This window comes from Pelodiscus sinensis, chromosome 1 (assembly GCF_052426305.1).
Source record: "Pelodiscus sinensis isolate ZL-2025 chromosome 1, ASM5242630v1, whole genome shotgun sequence".
In the NCBI taxonomy this organism is placed as follows: Eukaryota; Metazoa; Chordata; order Testudines; family Trionychidae; genus Pelodiscus; species Pelodiscus sinensis.
Window position 1 is genome coordinate 61,459,631 of NC_143052.1, and position 24,322 is coordinate 61,483,952.

Here is a 24,322-nt window from a genome sequence, read left to right on the forward strand (position 1 = left end):
CACCCTTAGTTTCTAGATGTGTTTACAGACTATGCATTCCAACAGCATGTCTTGAATATAGCTCACACCTGTTGAAAAACACATGCAGGTAGAAATCTTCAGAGCCAATGTGGAAGGACAGGATATTTGAACTGATGGCACTGTGGCTGTTGTAGATCCTGTGAGATGTAAGGCTTTTATGAGAAAAGCCACCCATTTTTTTTGCGAGGGGGAGAGGGCACATGCAGCAATACACAAACACCTGGAGTTATCTGAGGAAAACTTGGCTTGGAGGAAACTGAGTTTTCCTCTTCCATTTCCTTTGTGAGTTTTTCCATAGGAGAGGATGATCTGGCCTATGCGGCAGTTGGGACTATTAGTTGTCTTGTCATATTATGACTATCATATATGGTAGGATAAGGAAAGAAGCTCATCTAACCTGGAGATTTGCACCCTTGCAACTTGTAATGATTTGATTTATTCTAATTTGTAATGGCGCATTTCCTCCATCACTGCACAGTTTGCAGATGCAGAATTGTGGTAGCTATCCCACAGTATTTGCACAGGTCTCAAAGAAAAAGCTAGGCGGGGGGAGCACTCTATGGTTAGAAGGCACCATACCAATTTTTATAAGAACATGAACAAATACATTAGAATTTTTCAGTGTGTGAAAATTTATTTGTAAAATGAAATGAAATTGTTGAATTAAAATATTCATTAATTAAACAGTATTAAATATTATTTAAAGAAGATTGTTTCATTTTATAGATTGCATTAATAAAGTTAGGAAGCTGCAGAAGTTCAAACTGAAGTGGTGAGGCGTACAGTAGTCTTTGGACAGGTTGGTTGTAGAAAGGGACTAGATTATCTGTATAGCTGTAATAGGAGAGAGGTTTGGGGTGCCCTCATGTGGCAGGCTGCAGCACAACATCTATACTTGTCTGTTTTCCTAGTCCAAATGTAAAGTAGTTCAGTGTCCACTCCAGAGTCTCAGGTTGGGCATAATTTACTCAAATACATGCACAATAGTCCACAGAATCTTCATAGAAAAACCAGTAGTCTTCAAGTTTCCACAGTAAAACATACCAAGGTACAGTCATTTTCCATTTCCTTCTCCAGGAACATCACTTCCAGGACTATATACTCATGAGTCCACTGGCACTTAGTTTCCAGTTCGTTTCTGCCTTTGCTCCAAGACCCCACTCTTGTGACTATCCTAAAAGTGATCAGTCTTATGATTCTTCTGCTCCCAAATAATCCAGTGACTCAACCCTTTCCAGCCTCCTGGTACTGGCAGTTTGGGTCAGAAGACTAGCCTCTCTGCTAGTTTCAATCCCTCCCTAATCCAATGGAGAGCCTGCAGAATTTTCTGATCTCTGCAGTTCCTGTCTGTCCCAGGCAGTGCTCACCTGTCCCTGTTCTTCCTCTTTCAGGTAGCTTTCACCTGCCCTTTTTCCCATATATGGCCCATAGGCCACCTTTAAACCCCAATTGGGAGGCAACTAATCATGGGTGCACTAGCCCTGCGTTCTCTTAAATGTGTCAGTCATCCTGTGATGCTAGCACTGTACTGGGATAGCCTTGTACAGCTGCAACACTTTCACTTTGGATGCACAAATTATACAGTGACTTAGTGATGGTAACCACTGTGAACCCTTACATAGAGAAAATGCAGTTTTGACTGCTTTAGCAATGCTTGTGTACCATTAGATAGAATTTTTGAGTGTAGGTTTATGGTATACTGCAGGCTTGACAAATGGCCAAAATCCTCCAATTGAGATAAAACTGAAGAAGCACATATAGTTTGTTAGTCATTCTATAAAAGACAATAATACGCAAGTGAATTGGTATTTAAAAGGAATCTAAAGTCCCAGTCATTTAAAAAAAAAAGTTTAAAATAATTTCTGGTGCAAATCTCCAAAGTCTTTTTCTGACTTCAGTGGTTTTATAATCCTTTCTTATTTTTAAAATGTTTCTCATTTTGTGTGTAAAAATCATGCATACAAGGGAAGGTGAGTCACTGAAAACTATCAGAAGAAATAGAGCAACCGAGTATACACAAAGTAAACAAAGTGGGGGAAAAATGAAGCGCAATCCCTTTCACTAATTTCTTCTATTCTAATAATCATCTTGGGTAGTGTTCTTCAAATGGCTTTTGTACATTTCCACTCTTGTGATGTATAGACAGCTGTGCCGAAGGACAGAAGGAGTGTGCAGAGTCCATCTCACAGCACTCTTATTACTTTTTACAGAGATGTGAGATTGTTTTGGGGTTTAAAACTGGTTTCCATTTAAAAATGAACGTCTGTTATCCTGCAAGTCCTATACAGTAATAAATATGAGACTGTTATTTACCTATAAAATTAAGGGACATAATGGCACTGATAGATATAGATATATTGATAAATATAAATATATCAAACCTATAACCTCAATCCTGCAAATTTCACAGTGCGACAACTCGTGTGAGTAAAGTTACTACCTATGTGATTGCAGCCAAGTGAATAGAATATGTACTGCAAAATATTTATTTTACATAGGAATTTTTTTTTTTGTGCTCTAGCTTATTCTATTCAAGGGCAGAATGTTCAGATGATCAGTCCATCAAGTGAGTCTCATCAGCAAGTTGTAGCAGTAGGGCAACCACTAGCTCTCCAACCACAGGGAACAGTAATGGTAAAGTACAATTTCTAAGTAACTTTTTTCTGTTTATTTACTTATTTCTGTATCTGATACTCTGTAACTTTCTTCTAAGGATGTGAAAGTGTAACTGTGTACGCAGTTAACTGATGAGCCTGGCTCCCGATATGCGTGTTTCTCATGCGTACCGGCTCCCAGGGAGCCGCACACTCCCTCCCTTCCCCCGCTGCCGCTTCTGATATACCACCTGCAGTTACACGATTACTTAACTGAACACATTTTAACATCCCTACTTTCTTCTGCTGATATTCCCATTCTACTACAGTGAATGGAATCTACTCACCTTGACTAGTTGGAAATCTCTTGTATATTTTCTCATAGCAGAGATAATGGATTATCTTTTATTGTAATAAGACCATTTACTTAAAATAGCCACCTAGTTTTTTCATAGATGAGAGGACCTATCCTGTGAACACAGAAGATCTTTTACAGTGAAAGATGTCCACTGTGGCTCTTTGTACACTTGAATAATTCATTAAAACAATGAATTTCAATAATAGGTGCACTTTGTCCGTTTCATCTGGTTCGAAAACAGTCAATGTAGACATGGTTATACTATTGAACACCATTTTTTTTAAAGTTAGGCACTTAGAAAAACAAGGCATCTAAAATAATTTAAGGAAAGAAAATTGTAAATAATTTCCAATCCTCTTTCAATTGAGAATGGGAGGGACCAGATGATGTAAGCTGTTGAGTTACTTCTTTAGTATAGGTGCCACACATAAATGCAAATGTTAATTTATCATTTAATATTATTTTAAGATTAGTAATTTTGCTAGGAATGACATAAATATAATAATCTAACATTTTCTATCTAGTTGACTTCAAAAAATATCCAGTGTATGAGGACATTGCTTAACTTGGCTCACTGCCATGGAGCTGTTCTTGGTACATCATGGCAGCTTGTCTTGGCTACTCTGCAGGTATGGTGTAGGTAATGCATGTATTGGTTTTTTATTTGCTTTTTATTATAATTCAGGGGAATTATGATTTCTAACAGTTGGGTGTTATTGATATGACTGCAGCAACATAAGATGCTTATGTATCCCACACACCTAGTGTGGTTCACTGTTCCATGCAGTGGCACTTAGACCACAGCAACAGTTAAGATCAAGACACCTCTACATCATGGGCTGGGAGCCAGCTGACTTTTAGCTCAGAGGGTAGAGGCTCCTATACTCAGCTCCAGAGGTCCCAGGTTCAAATCCACCTGGTGGTGGTTACACTTAAATTATTCTTTCCTCATTATATGATCTGTCACAAAAGTGCTCTTACACTGTCCTATGAACTCAGTTTGTTACATCTGTCTGAGAAAGCAGGTGCAGGCTGATTGCTCTCTAAAAGAACGAAAGTGTTAACTTCTTCTCACTAACGAATAAGGCTTTTATCATGGAACTCAGATAAATATTTAGTGATCACATTTCTCCAAGAATACAAATACAGTATTTATATGCACAGATCTGTATTCTTCAGTTAGAAATTCATCCTTTGTGTTTCAGCATCTTGTATGGATTCTGGGCTTAAAACCTGGCGTTGGGGGTGCCTTAAAACCTGGGAGAGCTGTAGAAGGACCCAGCACAGTAAGCATAATCTTTCATTCTGTAATGTAACGATTGTATATTTTCTCTTGCAACCTACAAAATATATTTCTCGGTCCTTTAGGTTCTAACTACAGCAGTTATGACTGATTTGCCAGTTATATCCAACATACTTTCAAGATTATTTGAAAGCTCACAGTAAGACACATATTTTTATGATCTAAATATTTGTTTGTATCAGTGGTGACAGTATTTTGATAGCTGGTATTTTTCAGGTACCTTGATGACGTGTCTTTACATCATTTAATAAATGCCCTTTGTTCCTTGTCTCTGGAAGCAATGGAAATGGCATATGGAAATAACAAGGTATAGAACACTTTGCTATTATTTTTCATATATATATATATTTGTAAGATAAGAGCAGACTCATAGTTCTTCTTAAGTTAGGGTACTGTATTTTAATATCAAAATAAGATAATGCAATATACGGTATGAGCATAAAATTAACAAATGAAGACCAGAAATTTTCTGGTTCTTAATGACTGGCAGTGCCACTAGATCCTCTCTAAACAGTTATGTGGTATTTTGATCATGTTTTGTAACACAACATCATACATTTCCATTAATAAATAGGGTTGTAGATGGATGAATTTTAAAGGCTTTGTAGATTTCAGAAAGCTGGGCTGTAATATGCCCATGGAATGTATTATAATCTTCAACCAATATTTTTTTTAAAACATCCCAAGACAAGAATGACAGTTTATGTTTAAGAAAAAAAAGTCATTATCTGGGAAAACTGGGGACAGAAGTTGGAGCACTGATGCTCTCAAAGAACAACCTTCTGAGACCCCCTACCCTCCAGAGATGATTTGAGGAGCTTGAGCAGCATGGTAGTGGGTGGTGTGTTGCTAGGTCTATTAATCTGGTGGTAATATTGTCACAAGAGAAATAAATAGAAAAATGATTATTTGGTTTATTATGTACTAATATTATAAAACAGGGAGGAGGAATTTCAAAATGCAAAGAAAGGAAATTGAGTTACAAAAGTTTGAATGTAATAACTAAAAATGAGAACAAGGAACCCTGCATTAAGGAGAAATAGTAAAGTATACTCTGCAGCATAAATATAATGTGGTATCCATTTTACTGTATGGTGGCAGTTAACTTTTTTTATAAAAAAAATGCTACTAATTTTATACATATCAAAAGAGGTCAAATCGCTCTTCAGAACCTTACAATTATGATCCTAAATTTTGGATAACAATAACGAGCTTTGCTAAATATTTAGATAAAATAATCTCTGTTGTTGACTTATGTTTATTTCTAATTTAAGTCTGTTATGATTGAATAGAAATCAGATTCTTTTGTTAATAAAGTGAGTTCAGATTTTCTGTTGGGAAGGATATAATTAAAATACATTACTATGAAAGAGAAAAATTTGGGATGGATTTTAATAGTTGTGCTACTCAAGCAAACTCGATGTATCAAAAAAGGGGGGAAAAACAGTTATAAAAAAGGAGTATTTCTCTTTTCCTACCCCTTGTGGCTGGTAACAGCATAGTGTTGATATATTTGTGGAAACCACCCCAGTCCTGCTTAGCTGCACTGTGAGGCCTGTGACATCCAAAAGTTGCCAAATACAGTTAGTGTAATGAGTGGAGAAAGCTTACAGGTACATCAAAAGAAGGGGAAGATTTTTAAAATTACACTCCGTACCTCTAATTTAATTTCCATTTTACTTAGGAACCATCTCTTTTTGCTGTTGCTAAACTGTTGGAAACAGGACTAGTTAACATGCACAGGATTGAGATTCTATGGAGACCTCTGACAGGTCATCTCCTAGAGGTAACTAACTTATCATTAATGCTATTATCTAATTTTTAGTAAAATCTTTCTAATAGCTTCTTTTCGACTTTGCTAAAAACATAAAAAGAAGCATGTATGACCTAACTGTAACTTTTGATCAGTCTTCTTAGTTTTAGCTTGTCTGACTTTGATTATAGAATATCCCCTTTACATTTAAAGCTATTGTTTTTTTTCTCTACTGAATTAATTCATCTGTCTTTATACATGTTAAACTGATTATCATTTTGCTTTATCGTAACATATATATTATTTGTGTTTCAGTGTAGCTCAAAGAAGTTTAATCTGGATTCATATAGTCTGTTGGGTAGTTAATGTTCTCAAATTAAGTTGAGCACATTTTCATGACATGTTAAAGCTATTAGATTTACCACAAAAATTACAATTTTGAAATATCCACTAATATGGGTTGGCTCTCTTCAGCATAATCTCTGGGATTCAGCTCATTTCCAAAGCCTCTTATCTTCTTCTGTGAGGAAGAATATGAGTACCTTATCCTGCAAAGACTTAAGAGAAAATACTTTTTTTCTCTACAGGTCAGCACAATATATCAGCCATCTCCTTTGTCTCTTAAGTTTTCCTCTGGCAACTGATCCCTCACAGTAGGGGTGGGGAACCTGTGGCCCATGGACTGGATCTGGCCCCAAGCTTACTTGGATCCAGCCCACAGCAAGTCTTGCAGTGGCTGCTGCCCAAGCACTGGCAACCCCAAGCCAGGCCAGTGAATGTTTTTCTTCTTAACATCAGTGTGTGGCCCTTCTCCACCCTGTCCTAAAAGCCCATATGGAACACAAGTCATGACTTGCAATGAAATTATAAATTCTGCTTACAGGCAGTCCCCGGGTTACGTACAAGATAGGGACTATAGGTTTGTTCTTAAGTTGAATCTGTATGTAAGTCGGAACTGGCGTCAGCCGCTGCTGAAACTGATCAGTTTCAACAGCGGCTGAATCTGGACGCCAGTTCTGACTTACATACGATTCAACTTAAGAAACCCAGGCGTCCCCAAGTCAGTTGATGCTGAAACTGATCAGCGGCTGATTCTAGGAAGCCCGGGGCAGAACAACTCTGCCTTGGGCTTCCTGTAGTCAGCCCCTGGTCAGTTTCAGCAGCGGCTGACTTGGGGACGCCTGGGGTAGAGCAGCTGGGGTGCTGCTGGGTTGCTCCAGTAGCACCGCTCCTCGGCGCTACTGTACCAACCCAGCAGCACCCCAGCTGCTCTGCCCCAGGCGTCCTGATTCAGCCGCTGCTGAAACTGACCAGCAGCAGCTGAATCAGAATGCCTGGGGCAGAGCAGCTGGGGTGCTGCTGGGTTGGTACAGTAGCGCCGAGGAGCGGCGCTGCGGGACCAACCCGGCAGCGCCCCAGCTGCTCTACCCCAGGCGTAGGCAAGAAAAGCCTGGTCTGCTGGGGGGGGGGGCGGAAGGGAGGGCACTAGCTGCACCCCCCATCCCCCCCCCCAGCAGACCAGGGAGACGCGGGTGGTCTGCTGACCAGGGAGATGGGGAGCAAAGCCGCGGAGCACGCCCGCAGCGGGACAGCCCGGGCGCACCTGGGCTGTCCCGCTGCGGGCGTGCTCCAAGGCTTTGCTCCCCGTCTCCCTGGTCTGCTGGGGGGGGGGTTCCCCCCCCCCCAGCAGACCAGGGAGACGTGGAGCAGCTTTTCTCGCCCCGGAGGACGGGGGCGGCGGGACTGCAGCGCATCTGGGCGTCCCGCCGCTCCAGTCCTCCGGGGCAAGAAAAGCCCCGTTCGTAACTGCGGATCCGACATAAGTCGGATCCGCGTAACTCGGGGACTGCCTGTATAAACATACATCCTTTTAAAGTGCTGTCTTAATCCTTATTATCCTAAAACCGGGCCTCCACGATGTTATGATGAAGTTGGATAATACATAATGGGCATCCTGCCAGACTTTCACTGAGAGGAAAAAGTCCTTCCTAATCCCCAAAATTGGCAGTTTGATCAGACACTCCCATCTCCAAGCATCTTTGAAACATAGTTTGAACTATGCTTCAATGGTATGTGGCAGGGAGAGCAGAAGCAATCATAGCAAGATGTTTGTTGTATGCCTGGTAAGTTATATATGTAACTGGAGGTAGATTTCAGGAGAGGCTTCTCTCCCCGTCCCCCTCTCCTCCACTTTGGCTAGAGTGTAAGGATGTTAAAGACTAGTCAACTAGTCGACTGTCCGATAAGCATTTGCTTATTAGATAGTCTTTTGACTAGTCGTTAGGCACTTCCTCATTCCTCTGGGGCTCTTGTACATTTCAAAGGAGGGATGCGGAACTCCACGTAAAGCCCGGGGCCAGCGGGAAATTCCACTAACTCTGGACTGCACGTAGGTGCCTTCTTTGAAATGCACAGGAGTCCCCACCTGATCCCAGGCTCCCTGCGGCATTTCCCAGCTGCCCCTGGGCTCCCCACAACTGCCCCTTTGAATTGCCCAGATGCGTGGCTCCTGTCATCTGAAGAAGTGGGCTGTGCCCATGAAAACTCATAATACCATCTATATGTTGTGTTAGTCTAAAAAGTGCTACCAGACCAGTTTTTGATTTATGCCATTATGTCTGTCTTTTTTTCAAGGGTTTCAAAGAAGAATGGAGTGTTGTCTTGATTTTACATTACCCAACTTCTGTATAATAATATTATAGTTATTTAATGTATATTTTACTTATGACACACCAGACACATACACGCATGCACACATATATGCCCTTTAGAGCAGAATTTGGTCCTTTGTGTCATACCATTTAAGCTACCAGTACAGGCTGGACCTCACTGGTCCAGCACTATTGGAACCTGAGCAATCCCAAATGAAGGGATTGGCTGGACATGGGAAGGTCCCCTACCACCGGCCCCCTCAGCCTGTCTCCTCTCTGCCAGCTCCTTTGGCTCCGCTGCTGGCCAGGCAACATGGTTGCCTTGGCCCAGCTACCATAACTGCTGCTCCAGTCCCACTGCCAGCATGGCAGCATGCAGCCCTTTCCCCAATGCTGCGACACCAATCCCACTGCTGGCTGGCATGTGGCCCCGAGTGAGCTACTGACCTGCTGTGGTCCCAGACGGGCTTCACCTGGTGGATTGCCTCAGCCCAACATTACTGCTAGCCAGACTGCCACAGCTCTCTCCCCACTGCCAAGCTGGCACACAGACCTGCTTGGACAGCTGCAACGCAGCCCCACTACTGGGCTGGCACGCACGCGCTGCCCATGCCTGTTACCACAGCTTTGCTACCACTGATGGTCTGCTGGAGCCTGGCCCCACTACTATCAGCCTCCCCTTTCGTAGGGCTCTCAACTGCTGGCCCTCCTGCTCTGGGGCTCTCTTGTTCAGTAACATCCAGGGTCCTCCTGGACCACGGATGTTACCAGAAGAGAGAGTCCCTGTTTAGGGAGGTTCAACCTGAATCTAAATTAGCAGTGATATATATTGCCTTTTCATTTAATTTGTGAAACTGTTTTCTTGGTTTGAACTGCCTTGATTTCACATTGTTTACTTCTGTGTCTCTCCCTATTGCTTCCTATTGTTTCATTATTCAGAAGGTAAGTTTCTCCTAGAGAGATGTTTTCTTTGATCGTTATTAAACTTGGTTGTAACATTTGTGGCCCTTTACCATCTAATTGATTGAAAGAAGCAGGCTGTATTGTTCTATTCTTGTAAATTAATATTTGATTATCATTTATTTTTAAAACATCACATAGATTTTATATATCTAGTTTGAATTGTGACTGTTTACAAATCTTCTTGGTTTAAATGAATGGAGATTTAAATGAAGCTTCGTTGTGTCTTCAGGTCTGCCAGCATCCAAACTCCAGAATGAGAGAATGGGGTGCAGAAGCATTAACCTCTCTCATTAAAGCAGGACTGACGTTTAACCATGACCCTCCATTATCACAAAACCAGGTAAAGTAAGTTTTGTGAAATGATTCTTTCCTTTTCTGGAATTCATAATGAACGTGAAATCAGAATCTTCCTTAGAGGGCATAGTTCAACAGATAGTTTTCACAAAGCAGTTTTACTGTTGAGTTTATTAATACTGTAGGTGCAGCTTTTTGTTTTAGATTTTCAGGGCAACTTTATGCATTTTGATCAGCTACAACCTGCTTCCCTTCACACATGGAAAACAAAGAATGATGTTGCTAAGTCACGGTGCTCATGAGGTAGAATGAAATGTGGGCCACCCTCATCAGTACAAAATAGTTCTAAAATCATTTAGAGTAATATATAAGATTTTGACAGAAGGCACAGGATTGTAGGCTAGATTCTCTTGGTATTTAAAAATGGTATCTTTATCTTGTCTCTCTATATAAAGCCATTATATGAGAGCCAGTCAGTTGATTTTTCCTATTCATACTTTAGCTTTTCTCTTCAGCTGTTTTTAATTTTTTTCCATCTCCTATTCATTTCTCAAAGTAGAAATTAAAAAAAATTAGCCCTTTTTTGTCATATCTTACATTGTCCCTATAGTGTAGCACCTTAAAGACTAACAAAATATGTACAGGCAGTCCCCGACTTACGCGGATCCGACTTATGTCGGATCCACAGTTACGAACGGGGTTTGCTGCCCGTCTCCCTGGTCTGCTGGAGACGCGGCGCGTCTGGGCTGTCCGCTGCCCGCGTGCTCCGCGGCTTTGCTCCATGTCTCCCCAGACCAGGGAGACAGGGAGCACGCGGGCAGCGGACAGCCCAGACGCGCCGCGGCTGTCCCGCTGCCGGCGTCCTCAGAGGCTTTGCTCCCCGTCTCCCTGGTCTGCTGGTCTCCAGCAGACCAGGGAGACGGGGAGCAAAGCCGTGGAGCAGGCGGGCAGCCAACAGCCCAGACGCGCCGCGGCTGCCCCGCTGCCGGCGTGTTCCGCGGCTTTGCTCTCCGTCTCCCTGGTCTGCTGATCACCAGCAGACCAGGGAGACGCGGAGCAAAGCCGCGGAGGACCCGGGCGGCGGGACCGCGGTGCGTCTCGGTCCCCCGCCCGCGTCTCCCTGGTCTGCTGGGGAAGGGGAGGCGCAGCTAGTACACCCCCCCTCCCCCTCCAGCAGTCCAGGCTTTTCTCCGGACGCCTGTGGTAGAGCAGCTGGGGTGCTGCCAGTTGGTCCTGTAGCGCTGCTCTGGGCGCTACTGGACCAACCCGGCAGCACCCCAGCTGCTCTGCCCCGGGCTTCCTGGAATCAGCCGCTGATCAGTTTCAGCAGCAGCTGACTTGGGGACGCCTGGGGTTCTTAAGTTGAATCTGTATGTAAGTCGGAACTGGCGTCCAGATTCAGCCTGTTGAAACTGATCAGAGGCTGATTCCAGGAAGCCCGGGGCAGAGCAACTCTGCCTCGGGCTTCCTGTAGTCAGCCGCTGGTCAGTTTCAGCAGCGGCTGAATCTGGACGCCAATTCCGACTTACATACAGATTCAACTTAAGAACAAACCTACAGTCCCTATCTTGTACGTAACCCGGGGACTGCCTGTAAATGGTTCTGGTGAGACCTGCAATGTTCAGGTTATTTGACGTTTGAAATGGAAAATTGTATCACCAGAACAATAGCAACTATTAAAAGGAGAAATTTTAAGTTCACTCAAGAAATAGGGACAGATGTTTTAAAAGATGAAATAATCTGGAAATCTTAAATTATATGTTCAGTTTAATGATCTAACATTTCTTCTTTGAGTGGTTGCTCATGTCCATTCGAAGTAGGTGCGCACCGCGTCTTCCGGAGCGTTTTCCCTAGCGGTGCTTGTAACCCCAGCAGGGCGCCCCCTGGAGTGGCACCTCTATGGCGGGGCATAAGTACCCCAGCCGGCACTGCCCCACCTCAGTTCCTTCTTACCGCCCATGACGGTCAAACTGGAGCGTGTCGTCTCTCAGTTAGTTAGTTAGTCTAAGGTTCCCGTTCTTGTTCTGTGTAAATAGTTAGTTAGCTTAGTACTTCGTCCTATTTTTCTTTTCTTTTCTTCTTACCCCCTCTGGGGGTAAGGAATGCCTAGGCTGCAAGGCTTTAAGGCTTCTGCAACCTGCACGAAGTTTATGCCTAAGGGGGACCCCCACGACAGTTGTCTAAAGTGTCTGAGTGAGGCCCATATCGCGGACGCCTGCAAAATCTGCAAGTCCTTCAAGCCCCGTACCAAGAGGGAGAGGGACACCCTCTTAAAACTCCTTATGGAGGCAGCGCTGCAGCCGGCACCGGCTATTCAAGCTGCGGTGCATAGCGCTCCGGCATCGGTACGGGACGCCCAGACGCGTGAGGGGGCCCCGGCATCACGGTCTCAGCACCAGTCCCACTCCCCGGCACCGAAGAGGTCGAAGCCGGCACGGGGGCGGTCTCTAACGCGCAAGGCTGAATTAGCCTGGCACCGTGCTACTCACTTCCCCGGTGCCTACAGCCTCCTCTACCTCGGTACGGCGTAAGAGGGCTAAGTGCCCGACCACTCCTGGGCAGTTGCCCTCTCACCGCCCATCTACGCCAGATACGTTCGAGGCGGTGAAGGACCTGATCTCGTTGACTACCTTCCCCCCCGTCGTCAGCTGAGGCGGAGGGGTCAAGGTCGCTGTCGCCGCAGGCCTTGTTGGCCCAGAGCTCGTCCCCGTGCCGGCACAGTTGGGCGGCACCGGCCTCCTATGCCACGGGATCGTCCTCGGTGGAACCAGTACCGTGCGCGTCCATCGGGGCTCCGACCTCGTCACAGGTCGTCGATCCCTTTGCAGCACCCGAGGGGACTCGTCCGCTGCCAGCTCTGGCGCCCATCCCGGGTCCCACTTTGGCTGCGCGGGTACCCTACCACCAGACCGCGGCACCGTTTCCCATTCAGGCACCAGGACCTGCAGTACCGCCTTCGTCGGCACCGACGTATGTCTCGGCACCGGTGTTGACCCCGTGGGCCACAGTCGTCGTCACCTGGTCCATCGGTACCGCAGCAGACTTCGTCCCAGTCGGAGGGGATTGCTGCCCCGGTGCCGCTACAACCCCTACTCTCGGTAACGGGACCGGCACGGGGCCAGGCGCTTCCGGGACCGCAACCAGCCCCATCCCAGGCACTGGACCCATCTACTGCGTTGCCCCACCAGGTTCATTCGTCGAGCGTAGGGCCGGCACCGGTGACAGTTTTTCCAGTGCCAATACCTAAAATTTGGCACACTGGCAAGCCGGAATCCATGGCGGCACTCGCCTCCCGATCGTTGGCCCCTCCCTGGCCAGAATCTGAGTACTCCTCTGACTCAGATGCCCATTCGGTAAGATTGGCGTCCTCGACCCGCAGGTCCCGCTCCCGGGGCCGGCAGCACCACTTGGGGCTACAACAAACTTGGCCTCCACAGGCCCAATGGCCGTTTTGGACCCCATGGGCATACCACCAATGGCAAGGGCCGGTGCCCTCTTCCATGGTGTTGGGTCCGTCGGAACATTGGGCTCCACCATCGGCCACGGTGTTTCAGCCACCTCCTTCGCCACAGGGTTTATCGGACTCCGGGGTCACCTCATCAGTGCCTCCCCTGGCACCGGAGCCCCCTCTGCAGCTGGTGCCACCTCCACCACTACCTCCGGCGCCGCTAAAGGAGTCTTTATCCTCCTTGTCTCCGGACGAAGCCCTGGCGGATCCTGCGCCGGCTCTGCCCATAATGGATGCTCGTACTCACCAGGACCTGCTGAGGCGACTGGCCTCCAACTTGGGTGTCCCGGTAGAACCGGTAGTGGAAGATACGGACCCCATGGTGGATATCATCACCGAGGATGCTCTCGCCCATTTGGTTCTTCCTGTTAACAAGACAGTGGCCAAGGTTACTAATGCCCTGTGGCAGACCCCGGCAACCTTGACGCTCACTTTGAAGGGCATCGAAAGACGGTATTATGTTTCCCAACTGGGGCATGAGTACCTCTACACCCAGCCCACTCCGGGGTCCTTGGTGGTGCAGGCGGCAGCCCAAAAGGAGAGGCTTCCCCAACCGGGCCCGTCCCTGAAGGCGAGGGAGCCCAAGTGCCTCGATTTAATGGGCCGCAAGGTTTATGCCACTGGGGCAGTGCAACTCCGCATCGCGAACCATCAGGCCATGTTGAGCTGCTACGTGTTTAACATGTGGCGAGCGGTAGAGAAATTTAAAGACAAACTGTCTGCCGAGGACCGCCAGGAGTTCGCGGCCTTGTCCGCGGAAGGGAAGAGCATTGCCCGAACGGCCCTCCAGGCTTCCCTGGACGCTGTCGACTCTGCAGCCCGCACCATGGCGTCGGGTGTCGTCATGCGCAGTGGTGCCTGGCTGCAGGTTTCCGGGATCCCGACAGATGTCCAAAACACCATTCTGGACTTGCCCTTATTTTCGGAGCATACTGACTCCAGGCTCCATACCCTTAAGGACACTAGGTCCACCCTTCGCTCGTTGGACATTCATACCTCTGCCCCTCAGTGTCACCAGTTGCCCTACAGGCAGCAGGGGAGGATGCAGTCCCAGGTCCCCTGTGGGGATTACTGGAGACGCCGCTCTCGGGCCTCTGGTGGACGTTCCGGAGCGGCTGCGCCTCCCCAGGGCGCTAGGGGTCACCGCCGCCGCCCTAGGGCGGAGAACCAACGGGGAGCGTCCCAGGGCTCTTCCCATCATACCAAGCAGCAATTTTGATGGGCTGCTGGAGAGTTGCGCACCAGTCTCCCACCCTGGCCCCCCGTTTGGGGCCAGGCTATCCCAGTTTGCTCATGCTTGGGCACAAATCACGACGGACACCTAGGTCTTGAAAATAGTAAATGGCGGCTATACCATCCCCTTTTTGGGCCGGCCTCCTTCCAGCCCCCTTTCCCCATCTCATCTCAGGGACACCCCTCACGAACACACCCTGTGTCAGGAGGTGTCGGCGCTCCTCTCAAAGGGAGCGGTAGAGAAGGTCCCCCCACATCTGTTGGGACGGGGATTCTATTTCCGATATTTTATTGTCCCCAAACCAAAGGGAGGAGTCCGTCCCATTTTGGACCTCAGAGATCTAAACAAGGCGGTCGTGAAACACAAATTCAGAATGGTAATGTTAGCCTTGGTTATTCCGGTGCTACGGTTAGGAGACTGGTACGCAACTCTCGATCTCAAGGACGCGTTCTTCCACGTGGTGATAAGACCCAGCCACAGGAGGATTCTCACCATTTTCAGCACCATTTTCAGTATACGGTGCTCCCTTTTGGTCTATCAACGGCACCCAGAGTGTTCACCAAGTGCATGGCAGTCCTTGCGGCGTTCCTCCGCAAGCAAGGGGTGCACGTGTTTCCGTACCTCGACGACTGGCTAATCCACGGTCGCTCCTACGAGCAGGTGAAGGCTCATGTGTCATTCACGAGCGCCCTCTTTGTGAAACTTGGTCTCATGCTGAACGAGGAAAAGTCATCCCTGACCCCCTCTCAGCATCTCGAATTCGTGGGTGCCCTCCTGGACGCCAGGGTAGCAAGAGCTTTCCTCCCCAGAAGCAGGTTCCTCTCCATAGTGGAGCTGATTTCCGGGTTAACCCGGTCCCCGATCACGACTCCTCGGGTTTGTTTGAGGCTCCTGGGTCATATGGCGGCGTGTACATACACAGTGCGCCACGCCCGAATGAGGATGAGGCCTCTACAGGCCTGGTTGGCAAAGGCCTTCAGTCAGTCCTGGGGTCTTTGGGACTCAATCCTCACAGTGCCCCCAGATGTCCTAGCCTCCCTACACTGGTGGACCCAGGAGGCGGTGTGCAGCGGGGTTCCATTCAACACCCCTCCCACCTCGCTTACACTGGTCACAGATGCCTCCGACCTGGGCTGGGGGGCACACCTGGGGCGACACAGGACTCAGGGTCTATGGTCCTCTACAGAGCGGACCCTTCATATAAACGTGCGGGAACTGTGAGCGGTGAGAAGAGCCTGTGAAACCTTCCTGTCAAGGCTCTCTCACCACTCGGTCCTGGTTCGTTTAGACAACACAGCGGCTGTTTTCTACCTCAACAAGCAGGGGGGAGCCCCGTCACCTCCCCTCTGCCGAGAGGCCCTGCTCCTGTGGCATCTGTGTGTGGAACACGATATTACCCTGCAGGCGGAGTACCTGCAGGGGTGCAAGAATCTGCTGGCAGACACTCTGAGCAGATCCTTTGGAGCCCATGAGTGGTCACTCAAGGACTCGGTCCTTTGTCAGGTTTTCCGCAGGTGGGGTTATCCCCTTTTAGATCTGTTTGCCTTGGCACACAATACCAAGTGTCAGAGCTACTGTTCTCTGCTGGGGATGGGGAAACACTCCTGGGGGGATGCCATGACAGCCATGTGGCCAAAGGGCATCCTTTATGCCTTTCCCCCCTTTCCACTAATTTTCAGGGTTTTTACCAGGGCAAGGACCTTCCGATCCACGGTCATCCTCATAGCTCCCAGGTGGCCCAGACAGTTCTGGTTCCCCATCCTGGTGGACATGCTCACCAAGGAGCCTATAACGCTCCCCCCAGTCCGAGACCTTTTGACTCAACTGTGGGATGGGGGGACCATGGTTCACCCAAATCTCAGATGTCTTCACCTAATGGCCTGGTTTATTCATGGCTGAACAAACCGGAAAGGGAATGTTCCCAGGAGGTTCAGATGGTGCTGCTCAGTAGTAGGAAACCCTCTACAGACGGTCGTACGCTGCCAAGTGGCGGTGCTTCTCGTCTTGGGCGTCCCGAAGGGGAGTGCGCCCATCCTGTGTCCCGGTCCCGGCCATTTTGGACTATCTTTTCGACCTTCGGTCTAGTGGCCTTTCTATCTCTTCTATTAAAGTCCATGTGGCGTCTCTCTCCGCCTTCCATGTGGGTACGGCAGGAGTTTCTTTCTTCTCGGACCCAGTGGTTAAAAGATTCCTTACGGGTCTGGAAAAATTGTACCCTTTGGTTAGGGCCCCGCTCCCCGCCTGGGACCTCAATCTGGTGTTACGCAAACTTATGTCACCCCCTTTTGAACCGTTGGCTACGTGTTCCCTGAAGCACCTCTCCTGGAAGGTTGCTTTCATTGTGTCCATTACGTCAGCTCGTAGGGTTTCTGAACTGAGGGCGTTGACTATAGATCCTCCCTACCTACTGTTTTCAGATAATAATGTGAGGCTGTGCCCTCACCCGACCTTTCTCTCCAAGGTGGTGTCACCGTTCCACTTGTCTCAGGAAATTTACCTCCCGATTTTCTTCCCAAAACCCCATGCCTCCCCCAAGGAGCAGGTGCTCCATTCCCTGGATGCTAGGCGAGCGCTAGCGTTCTACATTGATAGGACCAAGCCCTTTCGCAGATCCCAACAGCTGTTCATTGCTTTCGGGGACTGGGTCGCAGAGTGTATCAGGGAGTATTATGTACTGGCCCGTAAGACTCCACCCCGGGTTACAGCGCACTCTACCAGGGCGCAGGCGTCCTCGGTAGCATTCGGGGCTCAGATACCAATTACTGAGCTATGGTCGTCCCTCCGTACCTTTACGGCGCACTATGCGCTAGCACAACAGTCCAGGGAGGACGCAGGGGTGGGCTCTGCAGTCCTCAATTCTGTGGTGTAAATATGTTTGGTTATCACTGTTTCTTGGCACTTGCCTTTTCTGTGTTTACCTGGTCGAATAAATTTGTTGAGTTTATTCAACATTTGCATGACTCTTGTTGTCTGACTGCTCCGACCCCTCCTCCGTGATGTGGGGTTGGCTTGGAAATCACCTACTTTGAATGGACATGAGCAACCATTCAAAGAAGAAAAGAACGGTTACTTACCTGTAACTGTTGTTCTTCGAGATGTGTTGCTCATGTCTATTCGACTCCCACCCTACCTCCCCTTTGTCGGAGTGTCCGGCAAGAAGGAACTGAGATGGGGCAGCGCCGGCAGGGGTACTTATGCCCCGCCATGGATGCGCCACTCCAGGGGGCACCCTGCCGGTGCTACGGGTATCGCTAGGGAAAACGCTCCGGAAGACGCCGTGCACGCGGTGCGCACCTACTTCGAATGGACATGAGCAACACATCTCGAAGAACAACAGTTACAGGTAAATAACCATTCTTTTCTTCATGATTATCAAGATGACAATTCAGTTTATACTGCACAAAATTTCTGTGTGGCTGATATATATTTGGGTCTAAAAGAGTAATTCTTATAATGGGGAATAGTTGTATCTTGGTCAGCTTCTTTATTCAGGTTTGGTGTTTATTTTTAAATAATACATTGTAGTTTTTTAATATACTGTTCCATTTCCTAGGTTTAAAGTTCACCTGCAGTATTTAAAAGTATCTCCAAATTTGTTGGAAAATGTAATACTTTAAGGGGAGGAGGGAACCTATACCTTTAAATGGTTTTCAGAAGTGCTTAAGGTAATTGGGTGCCCAGCATCCCACTGATGGTTTGTAAGCATTTTTGAAAATTCCACTCTAAAAAATTGGATTCGTACTATGTGATGTCACTTATATATAAGGTTGTTGTTCTTTGTTTTTCTTTATTGATTTCTAGAGGCTGCAGTTGTTGTTGTTAAATCCACTGAAGGAACTGTCAAACATTAATCATCCTGATATCAGGCTCAAGCAGTTGGAGTGTGTTTTACAGATTTTGCAGAGTCAAGGTGATAGTCTAGGACCTGGCTGGCCATTAGTTCTTGGTGTCATGGGAGCAATCAGAAATGATCAAGGGTAAGTGGTTGATATAAGCCTGATAGCTTAAAAAATTATGAATTTTAGTATATTTTATGTTCTAAATAGCTGAGTTTCACAAAAAAGAAGTGTGTCCTCTTTCTACTGAATCTTTCAAAAGACTGACATTTTTCACTTGAAAATCTGTAGATCTGTACTGATAATTTAGTATAAATGTTATGAAAAGATTATGCTTTGAGAGATGTACATTCATTAAATAGAGACTTATGCAGGGTATAATACCATTTTATGTTAGGGTTGTAGAATCCTGTTTAATTAGTTAAGCAGTTAAACATTGTTCAACCAGTTAATGATTAAATGGGGCAAGCAAGTTGGAGCAGCCACTTCAGCCCAGCTGCTTCTGACTGCGGGTGGGGAGTTGCTCCCTGAGTACTGATTAACATTAAAACTGCAGGTTATTAAAGGCAGAATAAACCTATGTCAGGCTGATGTTTGTATAATTTAGAAGACCAATTCTCACAAAAATAGCTAAGTGATTCACAAAATAAATGTGGAGGCCATTCCCACTAGCTTATGAAAATACATGGAACAATACAGAAAAATACCAGAGGTGATTTCCATTCCCAAGTACCTTCATTGCAGATGCCCTTCTTTTTATTCTCTTAATCAAGATAGAACTTTATTATATCCCTGGTCTGTATATGCAACATGTTAGACGATTGGAAATATTAGTAACTAATGTTTGAAAATGTTTAATGTTGCTCTCTCTGGAGTACTGAGTAATCACTGCACAGCATTGATTTTAATATTCTCTATTGAGAACACTAAAGAAAAGCAAGCAGAGGGGTCAAGAAATGAGCCACACTTTTAATACAAAGAAGTCAAAGTGCTTATTTACCTTTTCTCAGAGTGCAAGAACAAGAGGCTAAACATTTAAAATTATTAAAATGAAATATTCTTACAGAATGCATAATTAACTTTAAAAACTCATTTCATCACAGTATCATTCAAGTCAAGAACTTAATAGTAATAGAAAAGTATCAGATGTTTGGATAATCTCAGTTTATAAAATAAACTATTATAGGAAAAAATATTTGTAAAGGATATAAACTTTCATACTGTGAGGCATAAGCCAACTGCTGACTGAGAGGAATTAGGAAAAAAAGTTCCCTTATAAACATGTTATCCCATAGTTGTCCATTATGGGGTTTCTTGTGAGTTCCTCTTAAGTATTTTGTATTTGCTGTTGTGGGAGACATGAAAAGATGATTCAGTAGTTTGATCTGATATTGAAATTACAAAAGAAAATTAGCTCTTATTTGTAGAGCTTGGAACTAAAAACAAATGTTCATGGGGCTTAACCAATATAAGATGAATGCACCTCTGTTCAGACTACATCATGGGCCGTCTATAATCCAAGCATATTGAACTCTGGGTCAAATACTAGAGAAACTCCAGAGTGAAGGTTGAACACAACTGTATATAACCTGCATAGAAGATTGGAAAATTCATTTATTTACCAGTTGTGTGCAAGGGATGTAAAAGTGTAATTGATTCATCTGTAAGCAAAAGCTTATAGGTTAATGCTATAGACTACACGTACCATTCGCCCCTTCGGCCAGTAAGTTTTTTAGCAGGCTAGCCAGCAGCCCAGCTCAGTCCTGGTTTGTGATGGGTCCAGGACCTACCCCTTCTGCAGCTCTGCATTTAAAGTGTATTAGGAACCAGGTGGGCAGGAATCCTGGCTCAGTTCTGGCTTGTGCCCAGTCTGGGAGCTCAGACCCCTCTCCAGACAGGGGCTGCTGCCACTCCGCACAGGCTGCACAGTACTGTGTCAGAGGCAACAGTACAGAGTGACAGGCAGATGGTCCACAAGAGAAGCTGGTTTTTAAACTGGCTCCCCTCACGGACCAGCTCCTGCCTGGCACCCCACATGGCTGCCTCTAATACAGAGGGTTAGAGGGGGCTCCTCAGAGGTGGGGCCAGAGCACACTGGTTGCCTGCCCTACCCCTGGGTCCTATAGAATAGTCGAGGAACCAATAAGAATTCATGAGGTTACACGACTATTCAATTAACTGATATTTAATTTCCCTATTGTGTGCTACAACTCTTCTATGCGACTTGCAGTATTTGTAGACCACAATCGAATTTACAAAGAATCTTCTAAGAGTATAAATATTACAAATAGAAATTATGATTCACTTTCCTTTTCTTAGGAATCCAGTACCTGTCTCTACCATAAGACAGTTAAACACACAAGAGCTTCAAATGTCATTTTACTGAACAACACTGCAAAGATAAACCATTACAGCACAGAAATTACAGTGCACCCTAGCTAGACTAACTTCACTAGAGTTATTTTCCTTTTAAAATTAAGTTTATAACCCTGGCCTAAACCCTATAAATATATTGTACTTAAACAAAAATATTCATTGGATTGCTAACAATTGAAGATAATCTTCTTTCATGTATGCTCACCCTAAGTATTAGATTGACAAATAGATTACAAAAGTTGTACTACATAACCAGTTTTGGCATCTGCAATACTGAGCTCATACACAACTTGAAATAAAGAAAAAAACTGACAATTTCTGTAGCTAGCAAAGTTTGGGAAGCCTGTGCTTCATCTGGTCTAGCTAGCTAACGTGCTGAAGTACAACTTGCCTTCTCTGCATTAGAATTTAGAATGTGCTAGCTAATACATTTTAAAAACAACAAAGCAAAAAGGCCCACACCAAACACAAACCCCACAAACATATTTTTTCCTCAGTTAGGACAAATCCTAAATGTGTTTCAAATTTTGCTTGAATTTGGAGCAAGTGTATAAATCTAATTATCCTTCAGTAGTAATATTGCATCCTGGTATATAATAGGAGAATGATTTGTACCCTCTTAAAGAAATAACATGTACCTTATTTCAATTTCCTCAAGAGAGTCCTTAATACGGACTGCATTCCAGTGTCTTCAGTTGGTTGTGACAGACTTCCTACCAACAATGCCATGCACTTGCCTGCAAATAGTTGTTGAAGTTGCAGGCAGCTTTGGACTTCACAATCAAGAACTAAACATTAGCTTAACATCAATTGGTTTGCTGGTGAGTTTCATTTGCATCCATAATGATGATTAGTGTGAATTTTATTTAATTTTGGTGATGCTAGTGAATGTCTACTGTTACCTAAATAAAGGCCAGAAATTGTATGCCTTTTTCTCATAAAATTCCCACTGAAGCCAATGTAAATGTAAATTTTTATATTTAAGTAAATTATCATTTATATGTGATTATATAAAATGAATGGATCTGCAGAGGTATTCTGATTATCAACTTTTTAAAAAGAAGCAAGCATTTTAATAATCCTTCTCTGTGTCTTGAAAGCCTAAATACTGAAGTCTGGAAATAAATAACAGTTACTGATATTCTGTTATAAGAATCATTAAATGTTAATCCTTTTTTAATCAGTATAGCTCAGAGTTGCATAGGGCATATTTTGCAGGTCATGTTGAAATGGGCAAATTAGAAACATTTTGCTCTTTCACAATCGGAGCATTCATCAATGTGTATTTAAATATTTATTTTTCCATGCATAAAATGTGTACCTATTTTTTTTTCTTTGTAGTGGAACATTTCAGATTATTTCTTCCAAAGAAGTGAAACCATTGAAAAAGAGCTGAACAGAGAGGAAGCAGTATTGCAGAAGCAGGCGGAAGAGAAGGGAGTGGTGTTGAACCGTCCTTTCCACCCAGCACCACCATTTGACTGCCTTTGGCTCTGTCTCTATGCCAAACTGGGGGAACTCTGTGTAGATCCACGACCTGCAGTTAGAAAGAGTGCTGGACAGACATTGTTCTCTACGATTGGTGCTCATGGAACTTTACTTCAGCATTCAACATGGCACACAGTTATATGGAAGGTACTGAGTAAAAAGCTGCTATAGAATACAGCATCCACATTTTGGTAGTGTCCCTCTCTTACACTTATTGTAATACCAGTTTTAACTTGTATAGAATTTTTAAAGATAATAATTTACACACACAAAGTAGCTAGAACCTATTTTATGTTAAAATTTCTTAGAGCTTCTGTGCTGTCCTTAGGCCAGCTTGTCACCATTTTTACATTGTCTTGATTTTTTTTTTTCCCTTTACACAAATGTATTCATGAAATTGACTACAGTATTTCAGTTTGTATCCTGAAATATACAACGATATTGGACTGTTGTAATACTCATTCTTACACTCTTCACACAGGTACATGCATGATTCCATTGCATAAAATTTTGGTGCACTTTGTGGATGTATCTAGACTACAGGGTTTTGTCGACAAAAGTTGGCTTTTGTTGACAAAACTATACCTGCGTCTACACTACTGCCGCGTTCTGTCAACAGTAAGTTGACAGAACGCAGCAGTTTTGTCGGCAGCGGTAAACCTCAGTTTACAAGGAATAATGCTTTTTTTTTTTAAAGTAGTCTTTCGAAAAAAGGCACTATTGCAAGCAAATTGCTTTTTCGAAAGAGAGCGTCTAGACTCTTTTTCGAAAAAGCGGTTTGGTTTTTTGACAATACTGATGGTAAGCTAGATGCTCTTTTTCGACAGCGGCTTTGTCGACAGTATCTGTCGACAAAGCCTCTGTCAAAAAAGGTGTGCAGTCTAGACGTAACCTGTGAGCTCAGCATAACCATCAAAGTCCCTAGTTTTTCTTCTTCCTCAGATATAAAGAAAGACATGTATCTTATCTCTACTTGAAAAAAATTAAAGCAACTCTCTTTTCCTAGGGCAGAATACATAGGAAAAAGTAATTCCTTCACTATGTGACTGGGCTGATATAATAGGAGACTTACCTTTTCTGCCACTTCTGCTTACCTCTTCTGCCAGTCAAGCCTGTGTGTGAAAATGCTTTTGACCTATAACATGGGCAGACTGCTTGTCTGTTGTGGAACTCATGTTCTGCTGTGATCATGCCTGGCTTGATTCTGCTGTTACACATACCTTCTATGTGGCATTTCAGACCCATTGATGTCTTGATCTCAGGCAGTTTAAGAGAAACACAAATTTTGCACGTACCTGCTACAGAGATATTGCATTAGTTTCTCTGATTTTTCTCAGGGAAGGTAGCATTGTCAGTGAGTGTTGATCTTTTATTAGCACTGAGGATGTTCTCAAAGTTTCTGATCATCATGATAGTGGCCCTTGACATTCATGTATCAACTTATCTGATCTGCTAGCTGATTCAGATACTCTCGGTTCCAGAGGTGCTGGGAAGGATTGGTGAAATAGAGGAATCCTCTGGGTGCTTACAGGGAAAGGGAGGAAATGTGTTTAATTTTATTATTTCCTTGTGCACTAATATTAGTTGAAATATGTGACTGAAATAATCAATGCATTCTTTTTTCTGGATATCATAGGTTCTGTTTCACCTGTTGGACAGAGTTAGAGAGTCTTCCACAACCGCTGACAAAGAGAAGATTGAGTCAGGAGGAGGCAATATTCTTATTCATCATTCAAGGGATACAGCAGAGAAACAATGGGCTGAGACATGGGTATTAACATTGGCAGGAGTAGCGAGAATATTTAACACCAGGAGATACTTACTACAACCTTTAGGTAGGCTCTTTTAATATTTGAGAAATGGGGTGGTTTTTTCCAATAAAACTTCCTCGGGGCATTTCAGTGCTGGCTGTTGGCTCGCTAGATAACAGTTCTGTAAAACAT

General features: G+C 45.0%; 1 protein-coding gene across 6 annotated transcripts in view; it reads left to right on the top strand.

The window, feature by feature from the left end:
• Window positions 1–24,322, top strand: part of MON2 (MON2 regulator of endosome-to-Golgi trafficking) — a 161,699-nt gene that overhangs the window by 70,325 nt on the left and 67,052 nt on the right. For all 6 annotated transcript variants that reach the window (XM_075930840.2, XM_075930828.2, XM_075930836.2 and 3 more), the window contains 11 exons: window positions 2,543–2,655; window positions 3,498–3,602; window positions 4,179–4,259; window positions 4,342–4,415; window positions 4,493–4,583; window positions 5,961–6,062; window positions 9,873–9,983; window positions 18,481–18,656; window positions 21,550–21,712; window positions 22,233–22,526; window positions 24,016–24,214. In XM_075930840.2, coding sequence (XP_075786955.1) covers window positions 2,543–2,655; window positions 3,498–3,602; window positions 4,179–4,259; window positions 4,342–4,415; window positions 4,493–4,583; window positions 5,961–6,062; window positions 9,873–9,983; window positions 18,481–18,656; window positions 21,550–21,712; window positions 22,233–22,526; window positions 24,016–24,214 — 1,509 coding nt within the window. The remainder of the gene's footprint in view (window positions 1–2,542; window positions 2,656–3,497; window positions 3,603–4,178; window positions 4,260–4,341; window positions 4,416–4,492; window positions 4,584–5,960; window positions 6,063–9,872; window positions 9,984–18,480; window positions 18,657–21,549; window positions 21,713–22,232; window positions 22,527–24,015; window positions 24,215–24,322) is intronic.